The following is a 16,296-nucleotide window of genomic DNA, read 5'->3' on the forward strand; positions in this document are numbered from 1 at the left end:
TTACTGGAGAAGTTTGTTTTCACGGAGCATCGGTCCTGAGGGGTATTCGTCCAACTTCACGCAATCTAGCGAAACGACGCCAGGCATTAAGCCTGTTCTTAAGACCGGAGCCGGTAAGTCTGCTTTACAGATCTAGAATTTAGCTTGCCAAAGGAGATAAGAAAACTACATTAAAAACTCAACACCAGAAGGTTCAGTTGATGTTAATGAGATGACGTCATTGTTCGTGACGTGCCTCTTCAGTCAGTCTACCACTATGACTCCGCCATGTTGGCTGGAGCTAAATTCTTGATTTGTAAAGGGGGCTTAACGGAGCAGCATTTAGTAACAGCCAACATGGCGGAGTCATAGTGGTAGACTGACTGAAGAGGCACGTCACGAACAATGACGTCATCTCATTAACATCAACTGAACCTTCTGGTGTTGAGTTTTTAATGTAGTTTTCTTATCTCCTTTGGCAAGGTCATGTTTTCAGGAGTGCGTGTGTCTTTTATGTTTGAGAGCAGTATATCTCAAGAAGGCCTTGTAGGATTGTCTTGATATTTGTTATGTTGGTAGGTCTTGCAAAGACCTTAACATCATTAGATTTTTGTGGCGTAGCGGCTTGCTATGGTACTGCAACATTTATATACCATTATGCTGGGCAAAATCTTCATTCCTCCCACCTTGACTCATCCTGTTTCAAAGTCTGAAATACCCGTCCAGTACCAAAGAAAGCTACTAGAGCTGCCAAACTTATGTCATTTCTTCTTAACCATAATAGCTCTTCCAAGCATAACTATAGATTGTCAAGAATATGAGATATTACATCTGAAAATTTCACTGCAGTGCCAAAGAAATTCGCTAAGGGGCCTCAAAATCTAATCACAACCTCATAACCTACACACATATCAACTATCAAGACAATTCATCAAGCATTCTTAACTTGTTATGTTCATAGAGACATACACACTGACACAAAGACATACACATGCACAGGCGCTGACAAAAACACCCTGACGAAGGTTTTAAGACAATTCAGCAACCATTCTCAACTTTATACTGTATTCAATCATACAAATCATAACCCTTTTCCAGGCAAAGGTAATAATGGAAACATTTCAAATGGTTGAAATCTTTTGGCAAAGGTACGAGGTTGTGAACTCTTCATCTTTATTCAGGATAGGATATAACAAAGCAATACACTTGGGCAGTGGGCACTAGGTAGCGTGGCTGGTATCGTGACCACAGACATATAAATATACAATACAAAATGAACATGTGAACTCTTGTTGACAGTTATATTAATTTTGTCCTTTCCAGTTCGAACGAGCTCCTCTTCATGAACCCTCGCGAAGGGAAGTACATCAGCTGCAGCTACAAGCCAGAAGACATGCCTTGGATCTCGGCCTTGACAGTCACCAGTGATAACGACATCTACATCCTGACTCCTAAGCGAGATGATGATGATGATGATAATGATGAAGATGATGATGATGATGATGAGCGAGAACGTGACGACCAGTTGTCCGTGTTTAAGTACAACCATGCGAGGAATGTGTTTGAACATGCTGGCATGTCCCCAGTATCTAAGGGGTGGAGACTGGAAAAAGATTTTGTCAAAGAGCGCCTTGTTGAAGTTGATGGGACTTTGCACTACCTTGTAGAAAACCTAGAAGACGGTGTGGTGCGGATGAAAAAGTACAACCGAAACACAGATCAGTGGCAGGAATGTTCACAGCTACGACTTAAAATTCCTTCATACGACAGCAGTGCAGCAGTGTCCTATAATCCATACCTCTTTTTCCTCACAAGTGACGAAGTGCATAAGTACGATCCAAGCGAGGACAGTTGGTGGCAGCTTAGCTCGCCCAAACTCCTTCTACATGTCAGCAGTGCCGTTCACATGGAGTCAGAGATTTTCTGGGTAGATGAGGACTTCAGTCAGACTATTGTGTACGATACATGGTTAGAAATGTGGCAGATACTGCAAGGCAGGCCAAACCCAGGAAACCGCCAAATTGATCATAATGGTCGTCCCAGCCTTTTCTTCCTGGACAACCAGCTACACATCTGGCTAACCTGTGTTAATGACGATGATGATGATGAAAAAGAACACCTGGTATATGTACATGACAGGCCTGCTGACACCTGGACAGATCTGAAGGCTACCCTGCCTAGTACGTCTTACAGAACACATGGTTGTTCTGACTGCCCTGTGGCACGTATATATCTGCCATATCTTAAGGGAGAATAAGGTTTGTACAGGTTAAGAACATAGTGTTGATGTACAGGTTAAGAACATAGGATCTTTTGCTGAATGTAGAATGTAGAGACTGTAGAGCAAAGGGCTGAATTTGTTTTAGTATCTTTTGCTGAATGTTCTGCAATGGGACAGATGCACTTAGATTTTATACTCAAGTGGAAGAAAGAAGATGTTTGGTTCAAAATGTTTGCTTCTTTCTTACAGATAGGGGCATATTTCTTTAAGAGACTAATGATCTGTGTCTTTAAGTCTAACAGCAGTGATTACACGATATCATTACCCTGAGTGCCTCCCTAGTATACTTGAGCATTCGCACAAACTATTCGGTGAGGGGGTGGGGTGGTATGGGAGACCTAGTAAAGTCATTAAGATGATACACAGGTATTACCCTTTATGAACAATTTACCATCATTGTACAATAATTCTACATCGTGTTGTGTGGTGTTATTAACATTGTATTTCTTGCTCACTTTACGGTTTTGCTTATATAACCAAATGTACGCACATTAGATTCAAACCAGTTTGCACACATGTATTTCCATGAAAAATGTAACTTCTTTGTCTTGTAGTATTTTTCAAAATAATAAATGGTTACTGATTGAGTGAAAGAGCTGTCGTTTTGTCAAGTTATGTTTGAGGGCCCATTGTATTTTGAATAACTTAAGAAATAAAGCATGTTTAATTTGTTTCGTGACACCTTCTATGAAAATAGGTTTTGTTACTTTTCTAACACACAAGAGGCCTTAATTACAGACATCACAACATCACCCATTTATTGCAAAACGTATATCAATTTAGATGCAGTTTCCGACAAAGCTATGCAGCTATACAGATATTGAAATCGGTTTCTATGATTTACATCTCACAATAGGCATTATTCCATCTCAAGATATTATGGCATTACACAAGCTGCTACATTATGTTGGTAATCAGTGTGTCGTGTCTACCTACACTTTGACCCTGGGGTCATAACATCGTCATCAACATGGCTGCCGCACACCAAGAACCCCACGCCAGCGCAGTTCGTCCTCGTTCCTACCAAGACGAGAGCTATCTGCACGGGTTTCTTGGAACTGTGGGCGACTTACAGAAGGCTGGGGTACTGCAGGATGTCGTCCTTGTAGTCGAGAACCGGCGGTTTCCCTGCCATCGGCTTGTTCTGTCCGCGGCCAGCCCCTACTTCAGGGCCATGTTTACAAGTGACATGGCGGAAAGTCGTCAGAAGACGGTTGTTTTACAGGTAGGGTTGGCGTGACGTGTGTTTAGAGTGTAATAGAGAAGAAGACATGTTCAGGAAAAGAAATTCATTGTTTTCCCCAATGTTAAGTTTTCCATTTGGTTCGTCTCTAGCTATGCCTCCCTCCCCACCAACTAGTCTGGTGTTTAGGGTGAAAGGTCAACCTTGCAGTCTACAAGTAATTATCATGAGCCTGTACTTCTAATCAAAAGAATAGCTAACAGTATTATTAGAAACTTATTACTCACTATATGTGCTAAAATTGGTAAAGATTACGAAGGTAACATAGCGGAATGAGATGAAACTTTGACTTTCAGTTTAGAATCAAAGAAATTTGTGATATTTTTACCCACTATCAAAAAGATGCCATGATAATGATATCTTCTGTGGTAAAAGGTTAAAAATTGTTATAATAATAATAATTTAACGGTTCTTGGTGGAAGTCAATATGCAGATATGTTGGCACATAGACGCACCAAATCCGTAGTTTGTTTTTGGCACACAGTTAGACAGATTAGCCGAAGAAGCTCGGTGAGCGTCACTCCACCGTAAGGGAAAGTCGTATAAAGTGCCTTTCCCAAGAGCACAACATCGGGGCAAGGTGGGAATCGAACTTGGAACCTTTCGATTCCGAGCCGAACGCTCTACCAGTTACGCCACGCCAACGCCACTAAAATTTGTTACATAATTGTTTTGCAGGGTTTGGATGCAGGCATGTTTGAGGAGATCCTGAGTTACATCTACTCGGGAACCCTCCATGTGTCCCTGGACAAAGTGCAGCCCCTGTACCAGGCAGCCGACCTCCTCCAACTGAGCTATGTGAAAGACACGTGCAGCAGCTACATGGTGGAAAACATGAAAGTGGAGCGCTCCACCTGTGTGGACCTGTACAAGTTTGCTGAGGTCTTCTCTGTGGACATTGTCCACAAGCAATGTCTGCAGTGGATTGTCAGACACTTTACTGAGGTTAGTCTTCATATTGGGTTTAGAAATTGTTCTCAATCGGAATCCCATACTTAATCTACATTGCACATACTTCAATGAACTACAGAAACTATATGATGGAGAATAGTAAATGAAGCTTGTAGTCCTAGCATACAAAAGAGTATTGGAAAAAAATTAAAGTTTTGTTCATTTCTTATCCTTTTTGATGTGCAACGATTAGGTGACAGGTTGTTCATTGTGATATAAGCAACTGCTGCTGTTCCATATGCCTGCATAGTTGTTGTGTCACGCTATTGGGCAACTGTCTGTACTGATATAGATACTTGTTGTTTTGGTTTATATTTGGTGCATATACTAGTAGGAGTAGCTATATAAACAATGAAGATACTTATATTTCAGATTAAGTCAAACTTCATGTAGTCTGCACCTCTTCAGCTCCTTGTTTGTCAGATCAGGATTAAGACACACATTTCTGCACGTGTTTACTTTTTGCACCTCCACAGGTTGCCTCCAGTGAAAAGTTCTGCAGCCTGAGTGTCAATCAGCTGACTGAGATCATCAGCCATGATGAGCTGGATGTTAAAGAGGAGACAACAGTGTGGGAGGCTGTGGTGAGATGGGTGCAGCACAGCAGGGAGGACAGGTGGGTGTTATTATATTTATAATACAAATGTATGTAGGTACCTTTCATTCTCAGGAACTTTGATTATTATTGGTCTTGTTGGTCACATTGTTCAACATCCAAGAATTTTCTATAACGATGTAAAATATGTCTTGGCATCCTTCAGTCTCGGGATTGTGTAAAATAAGGACCCCCAAAACTCAATTCCTATCTTGTACCCTACAGACAGCACCACCTACCCAGCATCCTCCCTCACATCCGCTTCAACCTGCTGACCCCAGACGACACGGCAGCCATCTTGGAACACCCCCTGGTCAAGGAGGATCCTGGGAGTTCTGAGGTCATCAGGAATGTGGTACCGAGTGAAACCTCGAACCTGAAACCGAGGCTGGGGATGACCACGGAGATGGTTATGCTGCACAAAAGGTCAGTGAATTATTATTCTTCATTTGACCATCAAGCTTAAATGTAGGACAGGATCTTTGCACAATACCATAACTTTTTGGTCCTGCTTGGAATGATTACAAAGATGCCCAATACAGAGTCTGTATATACTTCTTTTAGTTTGACTTTCTAGGTCAGGTCTAAATCCTCATTTTGAGGCCCTACAATACACATTTCTACAGTGTCAGTGTATGCTCCCATTGCGACTTACTTTGAATCACAATTCTCTGAGGCTACAAGATATGGATTCATAGATAAATGATATCAGTACATCCTCTGATTTAGGCCTCTTCCCTTATTATGAAGGAAAGATGTGAGTTTTCGTACCATTTTTATTGACATTTAGTGTATTTTCTTCTCCAGTACCAATAAGCTGTTCTCCAGGTCAAATGAGCTCCTCTTCATGAACCCTCAGAAAGGGAAGTACATCAGCTGCAGTTACAGGTCAGAAGACATACCTGATGACGTCGTGTCCTTGACCGTCACCAGTGATAACAACATCTACATCCTGACTGAATCAGCAGGAGAGGATGATGATGATGATGATCCAGACAGTTTCCATGAGTATTTGTATCACTATAACCAAGCAAGAAATGTTTGGGTACATGCCGGTATACCCAAAATATCTATTGCCCCAACTGAAAGTGCATCAGGGTTTCTTGTTGAAGTTGATCAGATTCTATACTTTCTTGCTGAAGCTAAAGATGGAGACGGTATACAACATGTACGATTGAGAAAATACAACCGGCACACGGATCAGTGGCAGGAGTGTTTGCAGCTGGAACTTGACCGTGCATATTATTGTTGCAAGATTGCATTGTCCTGTGATCGGCGCCTCTATTACATCATGGACAAACAGATGTACTGTTACGACCCAAGGCAGGACACTTGGAGCGAACGGACCCCACCGTGTCTCGAAGATGTTCAGGAATGTTTCACAGCTGTTGCCATGGGAACAGAGATTTTCTACACGAATTCTAAATTCCATCGGACTATGGTGTACGACACAGAGTTAGACTACTGGACAGTATTGCATGGCTGGCCGGGACCTGGAAAACTTTGTCGCCCTCCGTATCTTTTCGCACTGGAGGACCAGTTGCACATATTTGTGGAAGTCTCTGACAATAACAGGGAAGGGTCTTCATCACAGTATCGCGTTTATGTCTATGACAGGTCTGTTGATTACTGGAGAGACTTGAAGGCCACCCTGCCTGATGAGACGTATTATTATACTTATGGTTCTTGTGCCCCTGTGGCACGTATGTACCTGCCATATTTGCAGGAGATTTAGACAAGCAAATCTTTCGCTTTTCAGCATTAATGCGCAGGATAAGGACAGTACATGGCAGGACTGATTCATGACGTTTTTTTAGATCTTGTGTTTGTTGAATGCTGAACAACGGGATAGATGTACTAGATTTTATATTCTAGTGGAAGTAAGAAGATTTATAGTTAAAAACATTTGCTTCTTTCTTTTAGTAAGGGGCATATTTCTATAAGAGACTAATGATCTCTGTCTTTAAGTCTACAGCAGTAATTAGAAGACTTCATTACCCTGCGTGCCTTCCTTGTTAGTATACTGGGGTATTCATACAAACTATTTGGTAAGGGGGTGGGGTGGAATGGGAGACCTAGTTAAGTCACCAGGATGGTACACAGGTATCGTACCCTTTATGGAACTTTTACCATCAATGTACACATGATTATACTTGTATGTTACATACATTAATTTGTGTGGTGTGATTAATGTTCACTTTACAGTTTCGCTTACATAATTAGATTGATGCAGATTAGATTCAAACCAGTTTGTACACATATATTTTCATGTGAAATGTAACTACTTTGTGTTATTGTATCTTTCAAAATAATAAATGATTACTGATTGAGAGAAAGAGTCGTTGTTTTGTCAAGTGCTATTATGTTTGAAGGTCCATTGTACTTTGAAGAAGTTAAGAAAAATAAACATGATAATTTGTGTAGTGACACCTAAGAAAACAGATTTTGTTACTTTTCTAACACACTGGCAGTGGCCTTGATTACAAACATCACAACATTACCTTACTTACTTACTTACTTGGGCCTACTGCCCATCCTTGGGCATAGGCCACGAACTAGCTGCTTCCACCTCCGGCGGTCCTGGGCTATTTCTTCCAGCTGTCCCCATGTGTAGCCAGACTCCCTCACGTCCGCCTCCAGGCTTCGCCTCCAGGTGTTTCTAGGTCTTCCCCTCTTGCGCTTTCCTGTGGGGTTCCATGTGAAGGCTTCCCTCACTGTGCTTGAGGCTGGCTTGCGCAGGGTGTGACCCACCCAGGTCCACCGCTTACGTAGTATTTCTACCCCTACTGGTACCTGTCCGGTGCGTTGCCATAGTTCTTCATTACGGATGGTATTTGGCCAGTAGATTTTCAATATCTTCCGTAAGCAGGTGTTGATGAATGTTTGTACTTTCTTTGTTATGCCAGCTGTTGTTCTCCATGTCTCAGCACCATACAGTAGAACAGGTTTTACCATGGTATTGAACATCCGGATCTTGGTACCGATGTTCAGATCTGAACATCTCCAGACTTTATACAGTTGTTTGAATGCTGTTCTTGCCTTTCCAACCCGTGCCTTTACGTCTGCCTCTGTCCCACCCTGTTTATCCAGGACGCTTCCGAGGTACGTGAAGTTGTCCACTTCCTCTAGAGGTTCTCCAGCCAGGGTTATGGGGCTATTGCAGTAGGTATTGACCTTGAGGATCTTAGTTTTTCCGCTATGGATCTTGAGGCCTAGGGTAGCTGAGCATTTGTCTATGGAGTTGGTCTTCTCTTGCATCTGCTGCTGTGCATGGGAGAGGAGGGCCAAGTCATCTGCGAAATCCAGATCGTCCAACCATTTCCCAGCTGTCCATCTTATCCCATTGTTCCTGCCATCAGTAGATGTCTTCATACACAACATAGCAACAGAGATGAGAAACTACAAGCTCGAGGTATTGGGAATTAGCGAGTCAAGATGGATAGGCTCGGGACAGGTGACACTAAACACAGGAGAACTACTGCTGTACTCAGGCCATGAAGAGGAAAATGCCCACCACACACAGGGAGTGGCCTTAATGTTATCCAAGACAGCCCAGAAAGCCCTCATAGGGTGGGAAGCACACGGCCCGAGGATCTTAACTGCATGCTTTCGCACAGAGAGGAGGAGGATCAACATAGACATCATCCAGTGCTATGCCCCAACAAACGAGGGAGAGGATGAGGCTAAAGACGAGTTCTACAGTAGACTGTTGACAATTATCCAGAACAGGCCAAGACGTAACATTGTCATCACCATGGGGGACCTAAACGCCAAGGTAGGAAATAACAACCAAGGCTTCGAGTCCATCATGGGAAAAGAAGGCTTAGGCACAATGAATGACAATGGGGAGAGGTTTGCCAACATGTGTGCTACAAGCAACCTAGTCATAGGTGGGAGCATGTTCCAACACAAAAGGATACACAAAGCCACTTGGACATCACCAGATGGGTTCACAGAAAACCAAATTGACCATATTTGTATAGGGAAAAAGTTCAGAAGATTCCTTCTAGTTCAGGATGTTCGGGTCAAGCGGGGAGCCGATGTCTCTTCAGATCACCACCTGCTGGTGGCAAGCTTAAGGCTAAAATTAAGGAGCAACTGGACAGGCCACAACAGAAGAGACAGTATAAAGTACGACACCACAGTTCTCAAGGAAGCAGACAAGCTAGAAGAATTCCGGATCACACTGTCTAACCGGTTCCAGGTCCTGCAAGATGCAGAGAACATGGCAGAAGACCCCACGGAAGACCCGATTGAGGAGAAGTGGGAGGGAATAAAAGAGACAATAACATCTACATGCCAGAAAGTGCTGGGCAAAAAGAGAAAACAGCACAAGGAGTGGATCTCAGCTGAAACCCTGGAAAAAGTATAGGAGAGAAAGAAGAAGAAAGCAGTACTGAACAACTCCCGCACAAGAGCTGAAAAAGCACAGCACATGAAGAATATGTAGAAGCACACAGGACAGTTAAGAGACACATACGAAAAGACAAGAAGGACTACATGGAGACACTGGCGACAGAAGCGGAGGAAGCAGCCCGCCATGGCAACATGAGGGAGCTATATGCTACCATCAAGAAACTCTCCGGTAAACGCACACAGTCAGACAGACCTGTAAAGGACAGCGATGGGAATACCATCCCGGACATGGAAGGACAAAAACACAGATGGGCACAGTATTTCGAAGAACTACTAAACAGACCATCTCCAAGGGAAACTGCAGACATCAGCCAAGCAGTCAGGGACCTGGAAATTGACTGTGGACCCCCAACCAAAGAGGAGATCCAGAGAGCTGTCATGCAACTGAAGAATGGGAAAGCATCAGGCCCAGACAACATCCCAGCAGAAGCCTTGAAGGCAGATGTGGAGACTTGTGTGGAGATGTTCTACCCATTGTTTCAATGCATATGGGAGAAAGAAGAGATCCCTCAGGAGTGGAAGGTGGGGCACATCATCAAGCTGCCAAAGAAGGGAGACCTTAGCTCCTGCGCCAACTACAGGGGAATCACACTTCTCTCAGTCCCAAGCAAGGTCTTCAATAGAGTCCTCCTGAACAGGATGAGATATGCTGTGGACCCGCACCTCCGTGACCAACAGGCTGGGTTTAGGAAAAACAGATCCTGCACAGACCAGATTACCACACTCAGAATCATCTTAGAACAGTCCATCGAATGGAATTCACCCCTCTACATCAACTTTATCGATTATGAGAAAGCATTTGACAGCCTGGACAGACAGTCACTATGGAAACTACTGAGGCACTATGGCATACCCGAAAAAATCACCAACATCATCAAGAACTCCTATGAAGGGATGTCGTGCAGGGTAATCCATGGTCAACAGCTCACAGATGCTTTTCAAGTGCGGACAGGGGTAAGGCAAGGATGCCTACTGTCCCCATTCCTGTTCCTTTTGGCCATAGACAACATTACCTACTTATTGCAAAACGTGTATCAATTTAGAGGCAGTTTCCAACAAAACTATACAGCGATACAAATGGTTAATATGATTTACATCTCACAATATATATACATATAGGCATCATTTCATCGCGAGATATGATGGCATTGAAACAACCAGAGGGGCGAGTAAGAACAGAAAGAAACAACACCCCGACTCCCGGGATTCGAACCCGCGCCAAACCCGGGCAGCCGGATCACAAATCGAACGTGCAAACCGTTCGGCCAAAAGGCTTAAGCCGTTAGGCGTCTTCGGTTTAGCAGTCCTTGAACACCACTGTTACACTACTCCCCCTTTTCTTTTTCAAGATTCGTCCTCGAATCTCCGAGATCGACATCCCTGTGTGGCACATACTAGCCTGTTACTCACAGGGCCGGCGTGGGAACCAGTGAAACAACCAGAGGGGCGAGTAAGAACAGAAAGAAACAACACCCCGACTCCCGGGATTCGAACCCGCGCCAAACCCGGGCAGCCGGATCACAAATCGAACGTGCAAACCGTTCGGCCAAAAGGCTTAAGCCGTTAGGCGTCTTCGGTTTAGCAGTCCTTGAACACCACTGTTACAGCATTACACAAGCTGCTACATTAGTTGGTAATCACTGTGTACCAGTCTACCTACCCTTTGACCCTGGCGTCATACCATCATCATCAACATGGCTGCCGAACACAAAGAACCACACGTCAGCGCAGTTCGTCCTCGTTCCTACCAAGACGAGAGCTATCTACACGGGTTTCTTGGAACTGTGGGCGACTTACAGAAGGCTGGGGTCCTGCAGGATGTCGTCCTTGAAGTCGAGGGCCGGCGGTTTCCCTGCCATCGGCTTGTTCTGTCCGCGGCCAGCCCCTACTTCAGGGCCATGTTTACAAGTGACATGGCGGAAAGTCGTCAGAAGACGGTTGTACTACAGGTAGGGTTGGCGTAACGTGTGGTTAGATTATAGTGAAACAGGGAACTTATGGAGATGCTACGTATCACAGAGTACATATGAAACGGGCTAACCCATTGCATACACAAATGTTAGACATTTGTTGATGTTTTCCTCGCTATGCCCCCCTCCCCACTCCTTTGGTATTTAGGGGTTAAAGGTCAACTTTGCGGGCAATATTATCATGAGCATGCATTTTTAGCTGAAAAGTTAGTTTTGCGTAAAGTAATCATAACATAATATCCATAGCTATATTTGCAAGTACTCGATTATGTAAAATTTCGTTAAAGCATGTAATAATAATATTAATAATTATGATTAATAATAATTATGATAATTATTGATGATGATTATTGATTATTGAAGGTCAAATTTTCCTCCCACCATGCTATATTATTATTATTACTATTACACAATTTAGTGAAATTGTGTTATAAAATCTCTCATATATATATATATACCATTGTAGTAATACCTTTTTTAATATAACTGTTTAAATTCTATTACATTATTGTTTTGCAGGGTTTGGATGCAGGCATGTTTGAGGAGATCCTGAGTTACATCTACTCGGGAACCCTCCATGTGTCCCTGGACAAAGTGCAGCCCCTGTACCAGGCAGCCAACCTCCTCCAACTGGACTATGTGAGAGACACCTGCAGCAGCTACATGGCCATGAACGTGGAGCGCTCCACCTGTGTGGACCTGTACAAGTTTGCTGATGGCTTTTCTGTGGATACTGTCCAAAAACGTTGTCTGCAATTGATCCATAGTAACTTTGCTCAGGTGGGTCTGATATTCTGATAGTAAGTCACTTCATTATATGAATCCCTCTCATATTGGTCAAAATTTTTATTCTAGAAGAATAGTTTGTATGTTAATATCTTATTGCAAAACATTAGCAAATCACAGTACTATTCCTTGTTTAAGTAGAGTTAGTAACCTGATTATATAAAAGAATACACCCTCTAGTGCCATTCTTTTAGTTCTGTATCTGTATCTATATAGCCGGTATAACCGCCTTCCGGCATAACTCACCAACTTCGCAGGCACGCGGCGTTCCAGCAGCTGGTTATATTACACCGAACGACCTGATAGTTTTAACTTTTCTTAGTTTTAACAAAGAATAGGCGAACTGTTCCAATGAAATGGTATTTTTCCTCAGTACCGTTTATATACATGTGCTTTGCACCTCCACAGGTTGCCTCCAGCAAGGAGTTCTACAGCCTGAGTGTGAATCAGTTGACTGAGATCATCAGCCATGATGAGCTGGATGTTGAAGAGGAGACAACAGTGTGGGAGGCTGTGGTGAGATGGGTGCAGCACAGCAAGGAGGACAGGTGGGTGTCATCTATGGGTGTCTCCTATTTGTATAACCTGTTGTTAATTCTGTGTGCACATTGAATGACTGCAGAAAACCAATTCATTATCACCATCTTGACAGGTTATAATACCAGATTCAACATCCCAGACATTTCTTCCACAAAACTTTGGTCCTACTCTGTACCCTACAGACTTCACCACCTACCCAGCATCCTCCCTCGCATTCGCTTCAACCTGCTGACCTCAGATGACATGGCAGCCATTTTGGAACACCCCCTAGTCAGGGAGGATCCTGGGAGTTCTGAGATCATCAGGAACGTGGTTCAGAGAGGTGCCTCCAACATGAAGCCGAGATGTGGGACTGGTGCAGAGGAAATGGTCCTTTTCTTTGAAACCAGGTCTGAACTTAGCTAACTAGAGCATCATGTGGAGTCTATAATATTTATTGTTGCCTTTATGACCCATCTACAGAGTGACTGAAACTTATTATGTTGATTGTAGTTGACCTCTATTTTAGTCCTTTCTCGTAAAAATGAAGATAGATTTGCGCATTAAGTTAAACCAAGTTTCTGTCTTTTGCAGGTCCAACAAGATGCAGGGCATAAATCCCAAACTAGGAAAATCCTTCAGCCGCAGTTTCACTGAAATCCCTCGTATCGTCAGTGTTACAGTCACCAGTGACAACGACATCTACGTACTGGCAGAAAAGTCAAAGGCTCAGATGTCCCTGCTGTTGTACAATCAAATGAGTGGTGTGTGGGAACAGAAGTCATCAGTGGAGATGCTTCCTGGAGCGCTATGTCACCAGCATCTTTTGGATCTTGATGGACATCTTTATTACTATAGTCATAGTTGGACCTATCCGGCACAGTCACAGATCATTATAATGAAGAAGTATGACAGGAACACGAGTGAATGGCAGGATTGTTCCCAGCTCAAAATTAACATTTCTTACATAGAACCATCAGTGTCAAATGGTTGCCTCTATTTGTTAAGCTCAACAGAACTGCACTGTTACTGCCCAAAGGAGGACCGCTGGTTCAAGCGAGCCCCACCGACTGATTGTACTGATGTGTTCTGGTCCAGTATTGCCCTGGGTAATGAGATCTTCCACTCAGACATTTACTTTAATTCTGTGTCCGTGTATGATACTGAGGCAGACGGGTGGCAGGAGCTTCCAGGTTGGGAACGTGCTCTTGAGTCTAGGGGTAGAAACTACTGTGCTAAGTTATTTGTACTTGGGAACCAGCTGCATGTGTTTTTAGATATCAAAGAACAAGAACACCAGCATGTGCTTGTGTATGACAGGTGTGAAGGTGTTTGGAGAAAGTTGCATGTCACCTTTCCTGACGTGGACTGGGACCTTCCACCTGTTGTGGCACGTGTCAACCTGCCAGGTGTGCAGGAAAGGTGTGCTAACAGATAGAGTGGCACAGATGCAGGTGACACAGCTTTCTAATTATGTCATTAGTGCTGCTGTAACCTTTTGCTGCATGCCCTTTACATTGGCATTATTTTACTTTGAGTAGAACTTTGATTGTAAGACAACAGCCCTTGTTTGTTTTGTTTGTATAAGGAATAATCTGATCATCTGGAGTGTGTAGCACTGTTAGTCACTGGTCTTGGTGTCATCCATGCCAGAAAACATCTCTACGTTTGTATGTCATAAGTGATTCAAGTTGTAGGTATTTTTGGTAGTGTTCCTATTGGTATATGGTTGTTGCTAGATTTAACTGAAGAGAACAGAATGAAATAATTTGTTTTGGAGTTTGGGCAATTGTCATATCACTACTCTTCAAGCAGAGGTTAGGCTCCGGCTGTTTTTTTAAACGTTTTTTTTAGTCGTTTTTATCGGGCTTTCTATTTTGCATTTTATCTTGCTGTCTCAAAACCTAACCGGCCGGACACAGCAAGATAAAATGCAAAATAGAAAGCCCTATAAAAATGACTAAAAATAACGTTAAAAAAACAGCCGGAGCCTAACCTCTGCTTGAAGAGTATTCTATCACGCCAAGCATTCTATCACGCCAAGCATTCTATCACTGAAACATGCAAAAATCCTTAGAACATCTGATAGACTGTGTCTATTATATCTCTGCTCCGTCCTAATGTCCCAAGCCGTCGACCTGGAAACAAATCCCGGTCCCCGGCCGCCTAAGTACCCATGTGGGTCATGTGGAAAGGCAGTGACCTTTAAACACAAAGGAGTTTGCTGTGACAGGTGTGACTGTTGGTTCCACCATGATTGCCAGGGTCTTAGTTCATACATGTACCCATACCTAGGTAACTCCAACGTGTCCTGGATCTGTTTAAATTGTGGCCTACCCAATCTTTCGACCACATTTTTTGACTCCTTCAACATCGAGTCTGACTCAAACCCATTCAGCCCTCTAAGTGATAGTACCCCAGGTATGCCACTGGCTGCCTCCTCTCCTAAATCCCTGACTCAGAATAAAGCAAGACCAACTACCAGGCCTATACGCCTGGTGAATGCTAACTTCCAGTCACTCAGGAATAAAAAGTTGGAACTTGAAACACTGGTAGAGGAAACTAAACCTGACATCCTGGTTATAACTGAGACCTGGCTAGATGACTCTTGTAACATCTCAGAGTACTTTCCCACCCATTTGAACATGTCTGTGTTCTATAGGAACAGACCCGATGACAATCATGGGGGTGTACTAATAGCTGTAACTAATGAATTTATATGCTCTCAAGAGCCACAACTAGAAACAGACTGCGAAATGGTAACTCGCTGGGTCCAAAGCCTTATATGTCTGTGCTTACTATAGACCACATGTTGATGATAGTAATAGCCTGGATAATCTTGAACAGTCTATGAATCGCATATGTAATAAACGGAACAGCCATATATGGATTGTTGGAGACTTTAACTTCCCTGGATGGGATTGGTCTGATCCTCAGCACCCAGTCCTCAAGCCCGGCTGTGCCTACCCGGGCCTGCACAGGCAGTTTCTGGAGCTGCTGAGTGATCAGAACCTGTCACAGGTTGTTGATAGGCCCACTAGGAATGACAATACTTTGGATCTTGTTCTCATGTCCAATGATAATTGTGTAAACAGAATTAACACCTTACCTCCTGTAGGAGACCACGACATAGTCTTTGTAGAGGCAGACATCCATCCTCGGAAAATAAAAGCCAAACCTCGCAAAATCCTACAATATAAGCGTACTATTAAACTGGGAGAAGTTCCGGGATGAAATGGAAGATTTCCAAACTGAATTCCTTGACTTGGCCCAGGGGGAAGCCACTGTTGATGATCTGTATAATGCTTTTTCATCCAAATTATCTCAATGTGTTGATAAGTATGTTCCCTCCAAAATGGTAGGCGCCAAACGCCACTTACCTTATATCACCCCTGACCTCAAACGGTTAATGAGGAAGAGGGACAGATACTACAGAAAGACCCTAGCTCAAAATTCACCTGAGAGAAAAGACAAGTTGAACCAGTACAAAAAAGAAATCAAGAAAAAGTTAAAGGAATGCTACTGGCAGTACATTGAATCTATTATAACTGACATA

General features: G+C 43.3%; 3 protein-coding genes across 3 annotated transcripts in view; all 3 read left to right on the forward strand.

Annotated features, from left to right (window-relative positions):
* The window catches only part of LOC118425084 (kelch-like protein 18), a 7,444-nt gene extending 3,824 nt beyond the window's left edge, over positions 1-3,620 (forward strand). The window contains exons 3-5 of the mRNA XM_035833902.1: positions 1,303-1,434; positions 1,795-1,947; positions 3,596-3,620. Of these exons, the coding sequence (XP_035689795.1) occupies positions 1,303-1,434; positions 1,795-1,947; positions 3,596-3,620 (310 nt within the window). The remainder of the gene's footprint in view (positions 1-1,302; positions 1,435-1,794; positions 1,948-3,595) is intronic.
* A 606-nt stretch (positions 3,621-4,226) lies between these two features.
* On the forward strand, positions 4,227-7,328 carry LOC118423829 (kelch repeat and BTB domain-containing protein 2-like). Its single transcript, XM_035832098.1, has 4 exons — positions 4,227-4,448; positions 4,931-5,070; positions 5,275-5,475; positions 5,857-7,328. Exons 1-4 carry the CDS (start codon positions 4,326-4,328, stop codon positions 6,782-6,784), a joined length of 1,392 nt encoding a protein of 463 aa, XP_035687991.1. The 5' UTR covers positions 4,227-4,325; the 3' UTR covers positions 6,785-7,328.
* Positions 7,329-12,701: 5,373 nt separating this feature from the next.
* Positions 12,702-14,286, forward strand: LOC118423836 (kelch repeat and BTB domain-containing protein 2-like). The gene is made up of 3 exons (XM_035832117.1): positions 12,702-12,769; positions 12,944-13,150; positions 13,335-14,286. The coding sequence occupies exons 2-3, from the start codon at positions 13,005-13,007 to the stop codon at positions 14,176-14,178; spliced, it is 990 nt and encodes a 329-aa protein (XP_035688010.1). The 5' UTR covers positions 12,702-12,769; positions 12,944-13,004; the 3' UTR covers positions 14,179-14,286.
* Positions 14,287-16,296: the final 2,010 nt, after the last annotated feature.

The sequence above is a fragment of the Branchiostoma floridae genome, chromosome 10, assembly GCF_000003815.2.
Source record: "Branchiostoma floridae strain S238N-H82 chromosome 10, Bfl_VNyyK, whole genome shotgun sequence".
NCBI classification, from domain to species: Eukaryota; Metazoa; Chordata; class Leptocardii; order Amphioxiformes; family Branchiostomatidae; genus Branchiostoma; species Branchiostoma floridae.

Coding starts and splice junctions, on each gene's coding strand:
- LOC118423836 (XM_035832117.1), top strand. CDS start 13,005: ATGGCAGCCATTTTGGAACACCCCCTAGTCAGGGAGGATCCTGGGAGT. Junction 13,151..13,334: donor GTCCTTTTCTTTGAAACCAG/GTCTGAACTTAG, acceptor TGTCTTTTGCAG/GTCCAACAAGATGCAGGGCA.
- LOC118423829 (XM_035832098.1), top strand. CDS start 4,326: ATGGTGGAAAACATGAAAGTGGAGCGCTCCACCTGTGTGGACCTGTAC. Junction 5,071..5,274: donor CAGCACAGCAGGGAGGACAG/GTGGGTGTTATT, acceptor TGTACCCTACAG/ACAGCACCACCTACCCAGCA. Junction 5,476..5,856: donor ATGGTTATGCTGCACAAAAG/GTCAGTGAATTA, acceptor TTTCTTCTCCAG/TACCAATAAGCTGTTCTCCA.